Raw genomic sequence first — 18,666 nt, 5'->3', positions numbered from 1 at the left:
TTCGGAATATCCTTTCCTATTCATCATATCACCTCTGTGCAAAACTTTTTATCTTAGCCTGGGCGTTGATGAGTCAGTGAGTCAGGCCTTTCATTTTATATATATAGAAGATTGCCACTTATTTTTCTGTCAAAAGTCCTTATCAGGAAAAGTCAGTGAACGAACGAGAGGGCACGAAGCCATGAAAGGACACGTAACTAGCCGGGATCGCCGAATTTCCACGTAGTCGCGATCGAGATTCCACCTCCGTAGGGATGACTCGCGGGGCAGGTGAGAGGTGGAAAGCGAAAAGAAAGGTAAGAGGGACCCGTGATCCCTTCCACGGGTCGAAAAGGCCGAGAAGAAGACTCGGGAGGTGATCGTTGTGCTCGCAGTGCATCGGCTGCTCCACGGTGGGCGGACGTTCGGCGTCGAACAGCTTCTCGGTTACTCATGCAACGTGCAACAAAATGCCGATCAGCCTCCGTACACTGTGTAAGTGCTCGATTTTCACGCGAATCGAATTTCCCGCCGCGAGGCCAACGCGGCGGTCGCCTTTTGTGAATCAGATTACAGCGCGACGTTCCGCCTACGAGACAGGCAAAACCCATCCGTTGTCCGGGAGTCGCGGGTTCAAACGATGTATTCGCATGTTTCTTGATCATCGATAGGCGTTATTGTATCGTTACGTTTGGATATCGTTCTCGTTCACCCTCGCGAGAGATCGCCAACGATTTACGTTTGCACTCGCGTTTTCGCGATTATCTATCGAGACGAGATCGTTGCAATTATTCTGTGGTCAGCTTTAATCGTTGTTGTAGTGTTACACGTGATCGGGGGAAACTTCGATGTCGTTGCAAGGTAATGATTTTGTGTTTTTCGGAGTGATCTACGAGGACGTAGAAGTCGTTTCTGTTATTACGTGGATGGTAAGGTAATGGAAATTTTTGAAAAAGGCATTTTTCTTTGAAGATTTATTACTTGGATATAAAGAATTCGAAATAGAAAAAGTGTAGAGATCGTTTAAATTATTATTCGTATTATTATAGAGTGTGATGTCTAACGTGGGAAAGTGTAATGTCGTCCTAAAGTAATAAATATAATATTTATTGGATCCTGTGCAATGATTTACGACTGTTAAAATAAAATGTTGAGGTTGCAGAAGTTGTTCGGATTAATATTTGGATTATACTGTAATGAATATTGAAATGCGATACCATCGACATCAATGCACGCGTGTATATTATGTAATATGCAGAGATTATATTAATTCGCTATAAGAAATGATTGAATCTACTAAATGATAGTTCCTTCATTGTACTCAATATTGGTTAACAATTGATTCAATACCGTGGATGGAATGTAGGAGTGATTTATCCCACTTCGTACAGTCAATACAAGCAATCACATTTGTTTTCTAAATGGAGTTGCAAAATAATTGCCCTATCTTTTAATTTCACAAATATCATTCGATTCTATTTTCATGCAATAAATTGTTAAATGAGCTCAGAAATCAAAATAATTAATATTCTTTTTGTTGGTTGAGAAATTTCTCCAAATGCTATTCGTATTTCTATAAAATTCAGGAGTAATTATCTTATTGAGCAGAAAAACCAATATGTGTAATAACTAGGTTGAAATAATAAATTCCACGTTCCAAACCGTTTCGTTGCATCGAATTATTATCGATTAGGCAATCGTATCAATTATTTTGGCAAAATTTTGTGCCACTGGGCGTTTCCAATCGCGTTCCGCGTATACGTTCGATGGAAGTGAAATCTTCGTGATTCGTAAATGCACGGGTTGACGCGGGAACATGCAAATATATTCTCACGACTGTATCCTGAGTACAATGCAATCCTGTTACGACTGTACAAATGGTAGGGCAATTCAATTGATCGGAAGTAACGCAGAGAGATAAGTGGAATAGAATGTACAATATATAGACACGAAGTCTTTGCACTTGAACGTTTTTAAACTCACTTTGAGGGAACTGTTTGAAATCGTAATTCATGTACAGGGTATGTTACGCAATCGGGGTTGGTCTTACCTCCTGTTTTCTCGGGGATAAACAAAATTGTATTGCAAATTAAAATTATACGTTTTCAAAACTAAAGGTACAAATCTCAGGAGAGTATGAAAACAATTTCAAGTTTGTAAAGATATAAATTATTGAACAGTATTATTTCTCTTTTTGTATCATTTTAAATATACTGCTTAGTTCGTTTAATAAATGGTTCAATTCGTAAATTTTGGTTTCAGAAAATTATACAAACATGTTATTAATACGAGTATTTTGCAAGCAATTAATTTGATCATAGGGTTGTTTAAATTTAATAAATTTGAATAAAAAATAAGCATAAATAGGCAGAGATTGGAAACTGCTGCTTTAAATATATCCTTTCTTTTCGGTATTTTTTGTATAAAAATATTACAAGAAAGTGGTCGGAAAATGAATACTTCCCGGGATATTTCGAGTTAATATACGTATAAACGCACGGTTCAATGATGCTTGTTACGCTATTATATAAACGCCGTATTATAAAACAAAGGAAGTACAGGTCTCACAACATCCAAGTATTCATTTAAGTATTATATTTCGTACCTAAACGTTTTCAACTTATGAAACTCTCCTTTTTCTCCCTGAAAGAAAAAAAAACTAAAAGTTTGAATGTCTCACTTTCGATTTTTACACGTTAACAATCATTCTTTCTTTTGAAAAATGATCTATATTTGATCAAAAACATCTATACATGAAATATAATTTCAATTTTAATTTCTTTCGTTTCTTAAAAAGAAGAGCAGACAGAATTACTATTAATTTTGCCTGATTAAGGAAAAATTACAGGAATTCCTTGCGAAACGAAGACATGACGCAAATCATTCTCACGTGAAATTTCATACTAAAGGATTTTCGGGACCTCAGACTACGAGGCGCGTTCAAAGTAGTATTTGGACCGAAACTTAATTAAAATAATTGTTAAGGGACGGTGATTCCGCGGTTTCAGCTGTTTGAAAGTTGCCCAGCTCGGGCGATTGCTTCAAATATTTCTCAAAATGTTAATCATAAGTTTGAGATGACGCGAGAGGAGCACAGCTACCGGTGGCTTGATATTAATTCCTTTTCCTTTTCTTTTTCTTTTTTGCGTAATTCACGACTTCGTTCACAGAATCTCCGTCCTCCGTTTCGACACCCAGGCGCCATTAAAACTAATTCATATTTCCAGACTTCGGGTTGCGTTAGCTGGAAACATTAAATTTCCGTCGTGACGCGTTCGCCACTGACGCATTCTGGAGTTAACGCAAGAGACGTATTTAAAGGAGAAAGAATTGTTCGATGTCGAAATTGGTAAACTAGAAATTTGCTGTTGGGTTAGAACGTGTTCCTGGTGTTGCACGACTTCGTTACTCGGATACCTTTACTCGTTAGCGACACTAAAAATAATTAGTTTAAGTTTGGCGGTGTTCGCGTAAGCAGAGACAACATTCTTACTATTCACTGACCTGTTAAAGATAATTAAAAGTTCAAATTAAATATTTTACGATCACACAGATGGGAATTTAACTGTTCGATAGAATATACTATTAAGTAATAATAATGAAGAAAATTAGTGATCGTTCGAAATGGTTCTCGTATCGATCACGGATATGTTAAAATAATTTTCAATTGACGGAATATATTTAAATAGCTCCAGGCGGTAACGCTTTCTCACGTGTGACCTGATTAAAAACTATAGCACTCTTGATGTCATTGAGAATGCGAGATAACGGGATCACGTGCGTGGGAGGGGCGATTATCGATCAGGGATCGGAGTTCTGCAAATTCCAGGGATCAATTCATCCGTTCGAATAATAGCGACCACGAGCATTGTTTCAGCAGAAGTTGGGTATCGTTGGTGGTATTAAAAAGATGCTCTGAGAAAGGTCACGAAGTTGTGTAGTTACGAAGGAGACCGAATACCTTTGCTCGTGAAAGACCAACTCGTTTTCTTTCCGCGTTAAAAGTCACTCGTTTAACGTTTTCTGTTTAATTAGATTTGTTTCTTGTTGCATGGCATTGTTGATCGCACGTTCCACTTGATTGGTCAATTAATTTATTGCTAGATAGAAACTGATAAGAAATGAAACGATTCGTAGCTTTTTAAATCCCGGAACTTCGCGAGTACTTTGGCTTACAATTTTTTATATTATTTTTAATCCAGATTCTATATTTTCTTATGTTGAAAATAACAATCCTCTAAACATTCTATAAAAAGTGAAAGCAAAGATACAATAATATCATCCAATGACAATTTCTTTGTTGGGTGTAACGATGCAACTGCACTATGCACATTCGATGCATTTTACAATGTGTTGCATCTTACAAATACATCGAACGAGTCAACTTTCTAATAATTAGTCAAACTCGTTGCAATATGGTTGAAACTGTTTCAACCTAAGTAAATACACTCGAGACACAAAACCATTACTGAATGAAATGTGTTCATGAATCGTACTGTTTACCAGGTATCAACTCGTAACCATGGCCATCAGTGTTACGTAATTTAGTGTGATGAATACAATTTCAGCATGAAGACTGAGCTATTAAATGCAACCATAGAATATGAACTATCTCGTAAAGTATGTCTTTACTGGCTGTATCTTACCACTTTTACATACAGAATTATGAGAACAAATGCATAATTAAATTTGAAAAACAGTTGCACTGTGCTTTTTGAAATGAAACTATCTGATTTCTTCAACGTAAATCAATCCCTGAAATCATTCTACAGAATTAAATTTGTGCCTAGTTGTTTTGATTAAAAACTTGAAAGTTTGTGCTCGCGATGCAAATTACTTTCGAATAAAGTGCAAATAAATATATATAATAAATAGCGTTAAATAAGCTAGTTCACAACGTTATATTTAATAAAGAAGTAGGAAAGAAAAAAATAGTGAATATGTATTTCTAAACATAGAACGCGAGTAACGAAGCTTCGCATAATAAAAATAATAATAAAAGGGTTGAGCAGACCGCGTACTTGACCGTGGTCTATAATCGAGTCTATAATTTGTCAATAACACAAACAGGGACCCGAGAAACGAGTTAACAAATCGTAACATCCATTAACGCTTCACCTTGGATGGAACTCATCTCTTCCTCGAACCGTTTGATTTCACGTGCTGGAGCACCGTCAATCGTGTAAAACAGACCGATGTGCGGAAAACAATGCTCTCACGATCCGGTTACAGGCATCCATCAAGTTCGAAAGCGGGTCGACTTTGCGTTTGCCTCGTGACTCGTCTGGAACTGGTCTAGAAACCATTTCGGACGGAGTGTATCGCGAAACAACCGCTAACTATTGATTAATGACAGCCAGGAAACTGGGAATAGTCTTAAAAAGATTCAACGGGTGCGAAGTATTCATTAACGCCACTTAATGACGCGCTTTCGCTTTTCGCGGGCTAGAAATTTTCGAGAGTTATTCATTTTCACGTCTCTTTAGACCCTGTCGGTTATTTTTCATTCAATCTTCTCTACTTTCCCTAAAGTTCATTTTAAACGAGCGAGTGAAAAAATTATTCGATGTTATTAAAAGTCTAAATATCAGAAATATTGCAATAAAGTATGGGATCTAGAAAGACCCCACGAGAACTGTGAGAACCTAAGAAATTGAGATGTTGAGATATATGGAAATTATTATGTTCTTGATATTTACTTACTGCACGAAACATTGCATTGTTATTACGTGATAACTTAACATGCTAGTGTTTAAGGTCTTTATGATCTGGCAGGGACTGCTCACGGTAGGGATAATAACATTCATTTGTACAGTACAAACATATATTCATATGTGTACAAATTACAGATCAAGGAACCCAGTGTTTACAAGTACTAATTATTCTTTAAACCCTAAATGCTTTGTAGTACGTAGCAAAGTTGGACAAAATTCGAATAATAAATGACCAATAACACCGACGTAATTTTCGAACAATTAAACTTTTCTATTCAAATATTTCATTCCATAACCGAAGTCTTTATTTTTATTTCGCGAGTAACGTAAACGATCTACGAATACTGTTGCATTTTACAATTCAGATTGTAGTTTTTATTAAACGAGCAACGCGTGGGAGTTATTTTTTATTGGTTATTGGACAATTTTATCGGGATAAAAGTTTCGACGATCTCTGGTATGGTGCAACGTGTATCGTGGGTTCCCGTCGACGATTATGTTTTTAAATATTCGCTCGTGTAACACTTTCGAGCTGAGGCACTCCTTTTTGTGCAGGTCTCGTGACACTGGTCTTGTGCAATATTCACGGCAGTCTTGAACATGAAATTCCAAGGAGGAGCTTCCTGTCGCGAAGAGCCATCGACGGTACCAGAGGAAGGTAACGATTTTGAGAATCGTTTCGTGTGCATTTCTTTGAAAGTAACGTCGGTTTCAGGAAATACTTCGATCCGGAAGAAGAAGGAGCCTTTGACAGTTATGGATCTGCCGGTGGCCAGTACGATCCTTACGAAGAGAGAACAGGTAAATCAAGACGATTTCGTTCGAGCCTTTTTCATAGAACTCGCGGAAAATCCTCTCGACCAGTCAAATGCACAGAATAACTTAATTACAAAGAATTTCAAACAAGACAGTCTTCTACACAAAAGTATTTACCGCTTAATGGATAGAAAATAATTAACGACGAAGCATGGAATTTCTCGTGTCGTAAAAAATCATTTATTTTCTAACTTTTGCACCGCAGACACCGACGATTACGATCTTCGTTTCGAACAATCGCGTCAACCGGTAGAAATGGTGTCATCACGTTACTAATTATAGGACTAGGCAGAAGACATAATCGTTAGCGTATTGCTTATTTGTGCATTTCCATTCTTTACTTTCACGCAGTCTCTCAGATTGTTAAAGATAACAGTCATACTCTTAGATAGTCGCGTCAACCGGCAAAAATGGTGTCAAGCATTAGTAAGTGAAGTAGTTGGGATAAAAAGAACTTCAATTATTTTTGTTTCAAAGACTCGTTTCTATTTTACACGCTATCGATTGCAAAGGACAAAGGCAATTTCTAAAATTAATATAAAACGCAGCCTGAACAAGTGCTGTCTATTTTAAAACGCCTTATTATATACATTGCATCGAACACTTTTGTATTTTCTTTTAATAAAGGACTCTAAACTCGTGTAAATAGAATTTATTGAATTAAAATGCCGAGGTCAATGATACAAAATTACAATCTGAATGAAACGAACGAGTCTTTTTCATTGAAAAATAAAATCACGTCTAAATATACCCACTAATGCAACAAACTGTCTGCTTCATTGTTGGATCAGTTTCTTGCCTCTGGGGATTGGTCCTCCCACTACTAATAACATACACAACCATTCTTTGAAGAAAAGAACCAACTCTCAAATATGTTTGGAAACGCAATGTCTATTCAATAGCGTAATTTCTACGTCATTTTCCCTCGTTTACTTCGTCCATTCTTCGTATAAAGTCGCCATTCAGATCGCTATCGCCGTTTCCTGTCGACGATTCTAGTACCCATAATGCCAATTTCATTTACCATTATTGTTCGTACTCGCGTCTTAATAATTATGACGATCGGTGGCATTATCCGAGGCAGAATGTCATCACGTTTTTCGACCATTCTCGTCGAAAGGAAAGATCCTATCTCCGATGACGTTACCCGGTTTCGTTTTTATCGTAACGATTGATGTACGCCTGCTGGACGAAGACGAGATCGTTAAGACGAAGATGTATTATCAAGTAGCGTGAAAGGCAACGGTCTACGACAAACGTACGAAATAAAAAAAATCTTGGCATAGGTCACGTGAAGCATCTTGCAAATTACGAGGCGCAGAACCGTTGAATCACGTGCTGCGCTTCGAGAACTGTAAACACGGTGCATACTGTTAAATGTCACAGGCACACGGGATTATCCTTACGAGTCCTTTTACAACCTTGGATTGTTCTGCATACGCGGTATTTAATCGATCGCGTATAATTAATAATCGGTCATTTTTTTCTTCGATCATCTACTGATCTCTATTTAACAAATTTTTCATTTATATGAACGTAAATAGCGACTATGGCTATTCGAAGTTGAAGCAATCTTGATAAAAATCAATTAAAACAAAAGAAATATGTCGATCCAGTGGACTCAAAACTCGTGACAATAGAGTTCATTGAATTAGGATGCAATATTACAATCTGAGTGATGAAATGAAGTTATATTTATGAATTAAAAAAAAAAATATAATTAAAAATTGGAAAACACGTTTAAATGTTTGATATTTTATAGAAGCTTATCTCAATAATCGTTCAATGGAATAAATATTGAAAATGAGTAAATATAGAATTTATTTTTACATGACAATAAAGATCGTGTCTCTTATAATAGGTAAAATTCATCCAATAAAAATTGATTTATTGTTTTTTCGGAGGAAAAATAATATTCTTGCATGTGGTTTGGAACACACATAAGTTCAGATTCGCCTATAAGGAGTGAATGTGTAATGATGGACTGAATTCAGGTTGCACAGCCTTGAATCGATATAATAAGGCGGTGTATGTGATTTTAAAGTTCATTGAAATACTAACCATTATTCGTTGATATTTATTTAATGTCATAAGATACGAACGATATGTAGGTATTTACAATTTTTTTAAATCCATCCTCGACAATCTTGTATTAGCACTTGATATAAATATAATTGAATTTTTATAATAATATTTTTCTAGACTGGAAAAACTTTGTTTCTTCTTATTGATAATTCGTGATCTATTTTCTACGTTCCAATTAGTTAATCGTTTCATTTTCCAAGGGTATACACTCTTACTTGTGTATACTTTCGATTTCTTGGATTTAATTTATCGTACGTCAAAGTTGAGATTTTTTCCGTCTTCAGACGTGTCGAATTAATTATACGAAGTTAATCAAGACGTAGATTAACGATTCTATTACCTTCTTAAGTAAATCGATCAAATGCACTCGCTGATTATAAATTACATAATAACACGTTTATATCCTGCTATATTTATCCAACGTTCAATGCTGAAAGCTTCCGTATTTGTAACTACGTTATAGTGTGTCTTAAGTAATCAAGACTTACTTTAAAATTGTTCAGAACTGTTAGCTTGCTGAATTTTTCAATAAAATTTACACGATTGTCAAAGCTACGTGCTTTAAAAAAAAATGTAAAAGAATCATTTGAAAACATAACCAATATAAAAGTTACCAAAATAGTATTTTAGTATTTAGAAATTAGTAGACAATATTTTGATGTAATATTTTACCCTTTTTACAAACATGATTCAACAACCATAAAAGCTCGTCGAAACGACGAAGAAAAAAAAATTTCTAAATGACTTATTCATCACAATGTTACAAAAAAAAGCTTTCATTGTTTACTAGAATGATTATAGAAGCTGCTGTATCTTCAAGTATTTCTAATTATTAATTTGAAAAAAGTGAACGTTAAACGATTGAGTGGTGTTTAGTCAGGACCAAAATTGTTACGAGTAGGTATTTCGAGGTCTGCACATCTGTTCATTTAAACGTTACAAACAGCCCAATAAAAGCCACTGTGTTCGTAGAATCTTGGTTAATAAATCTTTCGAATCGGCTACTGTTTCGGACATATCTGAACAGCGATCAACATTAATGTGCAAATAAACATTTCGCTGTTTCAGACTTGTCGGACATAAGGAGGAACGTGCCAGGAGAGCCAGGCGTCGATTATCCTGCGTATACGACGCTGCCTCAGACAGGATTCACGTGCGAAGGACGTTCACGAGGTGAATGAGATTCAAATGAATCACTGTCCCCGTACCTTTATCCTCGATTTCACCTATGGGTATCTAGTTTGGTAGAAAATTCCGTCGACTCGCGTCTCGTGTACGCCTATGGGAATGTCGATGCCACGACGTTGGGATTAGGTAACGTTGTCAGGCGGTTTTCAAACGAACCAGACGCGATTCGAGCCACCTAAAGCAACGTTACCGCTTTATATTTATTTTATATAACTGTCTTTATTTTGTTTAACGACTTCATTGTTCGTAACCAGACAGAAAAGTAAACGCAAAATAGGCGAGAAGATGAAGATGTTACCTTGCCATCTACCTCTAGATTCAAATAATATTATTTTTATACATGATAATATTTTTTGAAATATTTTTCGTACATCGTGAACGTGGTATATAAAATATTAGTTCAGGAATCAATAGCTTTCGATGAAAACTGTTCGCGTCAATACTCTTTTTGTGTAAATTTCTGGGCTCTCTCGGTGTCGACAAAATCCTTCAAGACATTTTCACACGCGCTCTGATTGGAAAGCTTTTTTTTCTCGGAACACTTTCCAGTTATACGAGAATTGACTTCTAGCAATGCCTCCCAGAATGTCGTTATCAATGGAGCCAGTGTGACCTCGATCTTCTTTCTCCTTCGAAAGTTTCGTTTGCGTTACGAAAGGTAGAATATCGACGTTGAATAGTTCGTTCTGCGATCGAATCCTGAATGCATTATGAATATTATAAACTCATCAGAGATAATCGTTTGAAATTCTCCACGTATTTTAGGTTTATAGAAATTCTGAAATTCGAGATAAATGAAAACTCGTACTGTCAACTTTGATTTTACATTTTGTTTGTATTCTAAATAGGATAGTAGTATTTCCTTTTTGACAATTCAGGAAACCACCATCTATATATGAATCACTCAATCATTGGAGAAGATCATTGCAGAGTTTCACAAATTTCTTTCTTTAATAAATATTCTTACGAAATCGTATCTCAAAGATAAATTGTTACTTTCGACTGCGGTTTTCTCCACGCGTGAAAAAGCAAAACATTCACCATAACGAGGAAAAGAACACATGAAAGCATGATTTGTAGAAGTAACGACAGCAACGTGAAAGGGCGAGGTTCAGCGAATTGCTGTTTTGCAACTTAATCTTAACTATACGTTATATTAGAACCGAAACCTCGGTTTGACAAGCTTGCAAAATGGATTTTTAGCCATAACGTGTTTGAGAACCTGTTTCCATCGACCAAGTGTAAATGTTTCGTACGTAGAAACGTGGCTTTAGGTGACTCGGCTAGGTGCATCGGGTTAAATCTGGACGCGCCCTAAGGCGTGTTAGATGAAAGCGTTCGTGCTCCGGAGGGAATCGATGCGAGAACGATGAAAATGCTGCGCATGCATATTAATCTGGCGATCGTTTGTCGGTCACATTACGATAAATACCTTTCCACGGTCGTAGAATTGCTCCGTGTAGTTATTATCCAAGCTTTTTCATGTCGAAACCCACCGTTCTAATTAGGAGACACGACTATTCGTTTAATAGAACACTTACTTTCCTCAAATCGAGTCATATTGAAAATAACAAAAATAAAAAGCATTCTAAACGAACGATTTTCCTAAAAGTTTCGAAATTCCAAAACGTTCTACTGTAATTCTTTCAGCAATCGAGATTGTTTAAAAGGGTATTCTGTTATCATAAAATCCTTATTTAATTCACCAATCTTCATTAGGAGTCCAGACTACTGCTCGTTTAATAAAAAATAAACTTAAAAAAACAAAGAATTAAGATTCTGCGGAGAAAATTTAAGCATTCGTTTTAGATCTATTTATTTCATTCATCTAAGATTCGATCCAGCTTTCCCTCGTCGAAGCAGAGCTAAAAAGATGAATGTTTGGAACCTCTTGCGTGCCTCTGTACATTCATGATTAATTGCGTCTCGTTTCAACAAACTGGTTCTCAGTTGCAACTTCTATTCGAATCTAGAAAGAAATCCCTGATATTCACTAAGATTCGTTATCCTTTCGCGTACGTTTCGATATTAACAATCTCAGGAAAATGGGTTTCGTTCTCCCTTGAATCTTCATCGATCCTCCGTTGCAATAGCAACCACGAGGCCAAGAGTCTCAGAATCGAAAAATTTTACGTGTGTTTGGGGGATCGTGAATAAAATCGACCCGGATCCATCAGCTCCACATCGATCGTTATTTGGTCCCATACTTTTTTTCGCCTTTGGTATCGATGTCAAGGATGATTCTCACGCACACAGACGGCGTGTAGCAGCACGTGTGGCCCGTGACGTCTACCTGCAGCATTTTCTTCGGTTTCGCAATAGGTCACCGTTCCCAGCCGCTAAGGCTCTCCGTGGTACCGTGAAACTCTTTGTAAAAATCATCGCGAAAACGTTCACGTGCTGCCAAAATCGCGTTTGGCTCTGTGCAACGTCGATGTCCACATCGAGTACGTTCGTACTTGCAAGCGTGTCTTCTTTGTTGCGAAAACGAGTTTCTTGAATATTATACACTCTTTCTTGTCCAACGGTAGCAATTCGAGCTGAGTTAATTACACCCATCACAGGGTAGATTATGTCAATGGTGTTACTTAATTGCATCGCAATAGTTAAGTTATACGGATTTCAGGCGAGCCACGAGACTGTATTCCAGCTAAAGAAAGTTCAGCCTCGGCTCGTTTATTATGATTTCTGTATTGAGCAACACCCTGATAATGTTGTACAGTTGTAGGATGATGTTGCTTGGGAAGTAGTTGAATGTCGGCGAAAGTAGCCTAACAATGCGATAAAGGCGCTTGGCCTTTATCCGCTTAGGATTATTCGAACGTTTCTGATGCCAGGCTGACGCCATTCGGGAGACCGGACCCTGTTATTTATTTGCAATTACAAATTGTTTGGGCGAAGACCGTTTGACTTTCGTCCATGCAAACGTATGGAGAAGTTTAACCTGGCATTTGAGCGTCTGTGGTCGATCTAAGCGAAAGAAACATATGGCTTTCCTTGCAGAGAAAATTTATACTCCTTTACGTGGCTCATTACAATCTGAAACTGCTTCGTCTTTTAACGAAAGAAACGGGATTGACGTTTTATACGTTTCATATTTCATGCATTAAACTCCTGAGTAATAGAAATTATGTAACGTAATACTAATAGTAGTTTACTCCCACCTACATGCTTGATTTATATACATACCTACATAATCGTTTCAGCATTTGATTTTGCACATAAAAACAATAAAAAATTTGTAAACATATTTCCTGTTTCGTCTCGTTATCGAGTTACGAGTCTTATGTTGGAATTTTGTCGGAAAATGAAAGTAGTCTTGCGATTCAAAAACAGAATTCAATATCCGATGTTGGACGTAAAGAATTTTTTTCTCGAAAATGCGTAGGATTTCGAGGGTATGTGTATTCACCAAAAATGATTGCAATTGACCCCAGCAACCAAAAATAATTTTTTTAGAACGATTTGAAATTTTTTAATTTTATCGAAAAAATTCACACCTTCTCGAATTTTTTTCTCGAAAGTGGGTAGGATTTCGAGGGCATGTCTAATGACCAAAAATGATTGCAATTGACCCCAGCAACCAAAAATAATTTTTTTAGAACGATTTGAAATTTTTTAATTTTATCGAAAAAATTCACACCTTCTCGAATTTTTTTCTCGAAAGTGGGTAAGATTTCGAGGGCATGTCTAATGACCAAAAATGATTGTAATTGACCCCTCTACCTAAAAATAATTTTTTTAGAATGATTTGAAATTTTTTTTTTCGCCGAAAAATTTAGGCACCACCCCTTTGTCGATTTTTCTTAAAAATTACTTTTTCATTTGTAGTAATTTTGTTTGACGCCCTACAGAAAAGTTGTCTAATACTTTTTTGTAGGTACCCATGAGCTCTACTTCAGAAAAAAGTTTCATTGAAATATATTCACTATTCTAAGAGTTATGGTCGTTTGAAAATTGGACCATTTTTATGGGGTTTTTCTCATTTTGCGAGGTCAAGGACCAACTTTTCGAATATTTTTGCGATTTCTACATATTCTCCATCAAAATACGCGTAGTTTGCTTTTTTAAACATGAAAATCGTCCAATTCGTTCAGGAGTTATGACGTTTTAAAGATTCACATGAAAATTCGGGCAGACATTTCTGGCCAGAAATGATATTTTCGGTAAGGAATTTTTTTCTCGAAACTGAGTAGGATTTCGGGGGTATGTCTATTGACCAAAAATGCTTGAAATTGACCCCCATAACCGAAAATATTTTTTTTAGAACGATTTGAAATTTTTTTCTTTGCCGAAAAATTTCACTCTTTATACAAACTTTTTTTATTGTTTTTATATGTAGAATCCCTTGCATACCAATCATCCTCTACATTGCACATGCACTTTGACTTTTAAAATAAATAACAAGCTTAATCTTTTATCATCGATGGTGCTATTCTCATCCAGTCAAAATACTGATAAGCGTACTTGACCTATTATCGTTTGTTCTAGCGTACAGGTTTGATTTCTCGTCGATCAGGCGCCGAGAAGAAAGCGGTTTAATTAAAATTTCCAAGTGCCTTGTATCAACCGTGTCGCGAAACATTCTCGATGAACATCGAAGACTCCTTTAGATTACACGATCAAGCTCGCGGAAGAAAGAGCTGTATTAGATAATCGGAAAAGAGAAAGATATCCCACGAATATAGGATCAGCGTCGTGTATGGTCATTACACAAGACGTATGAAACGTAAACATTGGTCGAGTCGCGATTATTTCAAGTTGCAAAAAACCACGGATCGTTACGAACGTTATTTCAGTCGCAGGAATCCGTCGATGCTGCAACTCGATTGTTACAAGGACATTTTGATTCGAGGAAACGTGTAACGAGCATGTTTAATGGAACTCGTACACGATCACTGTGGAATTTTATTACCTATAACTGTAAATGCGTGGTCACTTCGACGTTAGGAAAACGCGTAATTTATTGTTATAACTTTCCCCGACAGGTTACTATGCGGATGAGGTGGCAGGATGCCAAGTGTTCCACGTGTGCCACGACGTGCTGGTTTCCTCGTTCCTCTGCCCCATAGGGTCTATCTTCAGCCAGAAGTTGCTCACCTGCGACTGGTGGACGAAGGTGGACTGTTCGTCCAGCGAGAAGTACATCGACGTGAATCGAAACAGCTATCAGCAGGACGACGACGAGATGATACGCAACGCCTACGCCATGATCAGTCTCCAGTCGGGAACAGACGTGACCAAGGATGGTCTGGTGGATCCCGACAGGACAGGAAGCGTGGTGGACTATCAGCGGGGAACAGGAATAGGAAGGGTTCCCGATTACTCGTCGGTGGACTCGACTGGAAACGACTTGAGAAGCAACTTCGAGGATTACCCGAGACCAGTCCACGCTTTTCTGCCGCCTTATCAGTTCAAGGAGAGGAAACAGGAGACCAATCGAAACTACCAGGAGAGATTCTATCCCCAGGAGAAGTCACGATCACCTTATCAGGATTCACCGATCATACGCGTGCAGACGCTGAACGATCCTGGCCATGGGAATCACCAACAGAGGACCAGAGACTTCCAAGACAGCTACCGAAGACACAACGAGTTCAACGATCAGTTTCAGCCTTCCTACGCGCCCACTGTGCCCACCGTCACCACCACCACGAGAAGGTTCTACTCACCTACGGTGCCCACCACCTACAGACCGTCGACTTTGGCCTACAACAAGCTGGACCAAGTCATAGACAGCTCGGACTACTTCTTCTCCCACAGCGGGACCAAGAGTTACGTCACTCCGCCGACTAGGATATTCCCGAACGACCAACAAGCTTCGAAGAAGACCAATCCTACGGGGAAAGCGAACAGGGAGGACTACGATCGACCACAGAGCTACCAGGATGATTACACGGACGTAAACAGCGAAGAGGAGAGGAGAGATAGCCCGCGAGAGAGATTCCAAGTGAGAGTCGCTGAGGATCTTCGATTCAATCGGTCGAACTTGCAGAACGATAACGGTCCTTCGTTCGAGGAAGCTTACCAAGGGTTTCAGGGCGATGAAAACGTAGATGATATCGAAACGAGAGGCAGCATAGGCTTGGGGCACGCGCTGCGTCAACCGTTCAGGGGGATTTCCGTTCAGGAGCAGAATCCTGTAGGGGACAAAGCCAAAGGAGCTGCGTTCAACGCATCGTTCGATGCTCACGATAGAAAAGATTATCAGTACATCCTAGGAAGACCAGTATCAAACGTGGAAACGACGACCCAACAATACCAAAGAGACGATCAAAGACGTTCGGAGACCTTTGTGCCGACCACGACTCCTTCCTACATCGAGAGCACCATAAGGGTGAGCACCATAGACTGGAATTCGAATCTCGACGAAGCCAAGATTCCTGCCTCGCTGATAAACGCATCGAGTAATTTGAAAAATCATTCAGAGTCGTTCGAAATTCCGAAAATTTTGAAAACTTCGGAAATAACTCGCAGCAAGTTCCAGATTAAGGTGCCAGACTTGTCCGAAGTGTCTAGTCTATCGATTCGTTACTCGACTTCCGCTGAAACGAGGACCACAGAGCTACCAGGGTTCCAGAAGGACTATTCTGATCAGTCAACTGCCTATGAGGAGAACATAGGAGTTACCAGTAACTATGATAACTCTGGCTCTCATTATTACTCCACCATAAAGGCTGATAGTTTGCAATCGGAGGTTCCAAGAGTTTCTTCGACAATAGCGTCTGAGTCCTCTGAATTAGGACTAGCCTTTGCCTCCAAAAATAAAACTAAAGAGATTATCGATGATTTTACTGCCAGAGACTCTGTCGAAGCTCCCAGCTCGAAAGTACCTTGCTTCGATCAAACTGGAGAACCCTGCAACACGACCAAGCTTGAGAAAACGATGAAAGTGACGACAGTGTCTTCGAGCTCTTCCTATTCCGTAGGCAATTTTGACGAAATTCCGACACAAAGGCTGAACAAGCAGACTCCAGTGTCGCCCTTGGAATCGATTTCGAAGCCCGTTGCGCAAAGAAGCGTGGAGAAACCAACAGGGAAATTGGAAACAGTGGATAAAGGGGATCTCGTTGAAAGTTCGACAGCAAATGCTTTGTTGAGGTCGATTCAGCCGAAAACTGTTAAGGAAATCGAGGAAGCCATCGACAGGAACAATTCCTCCTATCAAGTAACGTTAACGTTGAACAAAGACGAGGAATTGGTGCCCATCGAGGGGGACTTGATCGATAAATTGATCTCCCAACAAGACAGAACAGCACACGAGCTGAAAATAATTAAATCCGTTGAGCCAGAGATCCCAACTACTACTCCAAACGCTTTGGGCGTCAAAGATCGGTCTAACATCGAAAATAATTTCACGGTCGACTCGAGAAAGCAGAATTTCAACAGCGTGAGTCTCCTTCAATTGATGTCCGAATTGCTGAGACTGGATCGTGCTCCTCGTCCCTTTTCCTTGGACACTCAGAGACCAGAACTGAAAACGATCGCCAAAGAAGTAAAGTCCACCACGCAGCTTCGAGACTCGAGCAGATTTCAACAGACCTCGACAGAGTCTCTGAACAAGAGTTCGGTGATTCCACTGCCTCTGTTGAAGAAACAGATCCTTGGTCAGTTGATGCAGAACTTTGGAGAACCTATTTACAGGGCAGATCGACAGCTCGTGTTCGATCTGCCCAAAGAAGAAAGGTCCCTCGATTTTCTAACTGGTCTCCCTCTTAAGAGTTCTAATAGAAACGACGAGTCGAGCAGCGACTTTAAAGTCGAGGCTTCGTCGACTGCTAAAACGTTTCCTACAACGAGCAACGAAGTGACCACGACGACGACACCTGTGCCAAGAACTGTTACGACGGATTCTGCGAAGACTGTTGTGAAAACTGAGTTGGTTCCGTCGATCGGGTTCTCGTTAAACACGGACGAGGGACGTGAGGAATATGTGGAGGCTGTTCTGGGAGGTCTGATCGAACCGGAACCCGCGGAAAGCGAGAAGAAGGAGACGATCGTTTCAGGAAAAGTCGAGGAACAAACAAAGAACGAAACCTCAGTGACAGTTTAGAGTACCGATGGTTTACACGAAGATCGACCAGATGGGCTTAGTTTTAGAATGAAATCTGTGATGTCGTGCTGTTTTATGCTTTAGACTTCTGCGACCGTCCATTCTTTCCTTTTATGTTAATCGTATTCGCGTAGTTTATTCAGTTTAATCCATAATCGTGTAATGTTTGTATATTTTACGCTTATCGAAAATAATGGGAATTAGTTATTTTTGTAAGGAAGTTTATTTTCCAACTGGTATAGACTCCACGTTTTGAAATTGCAATAAATATTTTAAAATTGATAACAGAGATCGAAAGAGATTCGTGCGTATTAAGATTGTTCTATTTAAACGTACATGAAAGTTATATTTTCCTACGTTAACAATTTACTAATAATCTATTACCAGAAAGTAATCATTGTGTTATGCATTTGGAAACCACGCAGGAAATTTCCAATTGTAATTGAGAATATTAACACATAGTATAATAGAACGCATATAAAGTTTTCATAACTTTACGATAGTGTTAGAATAGAGTTACGCTATATGTGACTGTATACGCGTAGAATAATAAATAAACAGGTATCGTCGATAGAATAGGTAATTGATATTTAAAGGCAGATTTATCAGATATCATTAGCGTTCGATTAATTTTATTCCTACCAATGACAAGGAACAGGGTCTCGATATTAAAACTGAAAGCAATGGATTCGTAGATGTGTGTGTATACTTAAATGTATGTACGAGTGTGCAAGAGGGAATGGCAACTAGGTAGTTATGAAAATGTACCTTATGTAATCCAATACATTACGATATTAAACATACTTATTCGTTGTAAAAAAAAAATTAGTT

The 18,666-nt window shown here is 38.4% G+C and overlaps 1 protein-coding gene across 2 annotated transcripts; it reads left to right on the top strand.

Annotated features, from left to right (window-relative positions):
• The first annotated feature begins 388 nt into the window (after positions 1–388).
• LOC143341927 (uncharacterized) lies at positions 389–18,660 on the top strand. Of its 2 annotated transcripts, none has more exons than XM_076765340.1 (5): positions 389–474; positions 6,249–6,351; positions 6,409–6,494; positions 9,663–9,767; positions 14,771–18,660. In XM_076765340.1, exons 1-5 carry the CDS (start codon positions 450–452, stop codon positions 17,833–17,835), a joined length of 3,384 nt encoding a protein of 1,127 aa, XP_076621455.1. In that variant the 5' UTR covers positions 389–449; the 3' UTR covers positions 17,836–18,660. The 2 variants fall into 2 exon arrangements, with proteins under 2 accessions (XP_076621455.1, XP_076621456.1); XM_076765341.1 differs by lacking the exon at positions 389–474 and adding an exon at positions 604–840.
• Positions 18,661–18,666: the final 6 nt, after the last annotated feature.

The sequence above is a fragment of the Colletes latitarsis genome, chromosome 5 (assembly GCF_051014445.1).
Source record: "Colletes latitarsis isolate SP2378_abdomen chromosome 5, iyColLati1, whole genome shotgun sequence".
NCBI classification, from domain to species: domain Eukaryota; kingdom Metazoa; phylum Arthropoda; class Insecta; order Hymenoptera; family Colletidae; genus Colletes; species Colletes latitarsis.
This window is presented reverse-complemented; position numbering and strand designations above follow the sequence as displayed.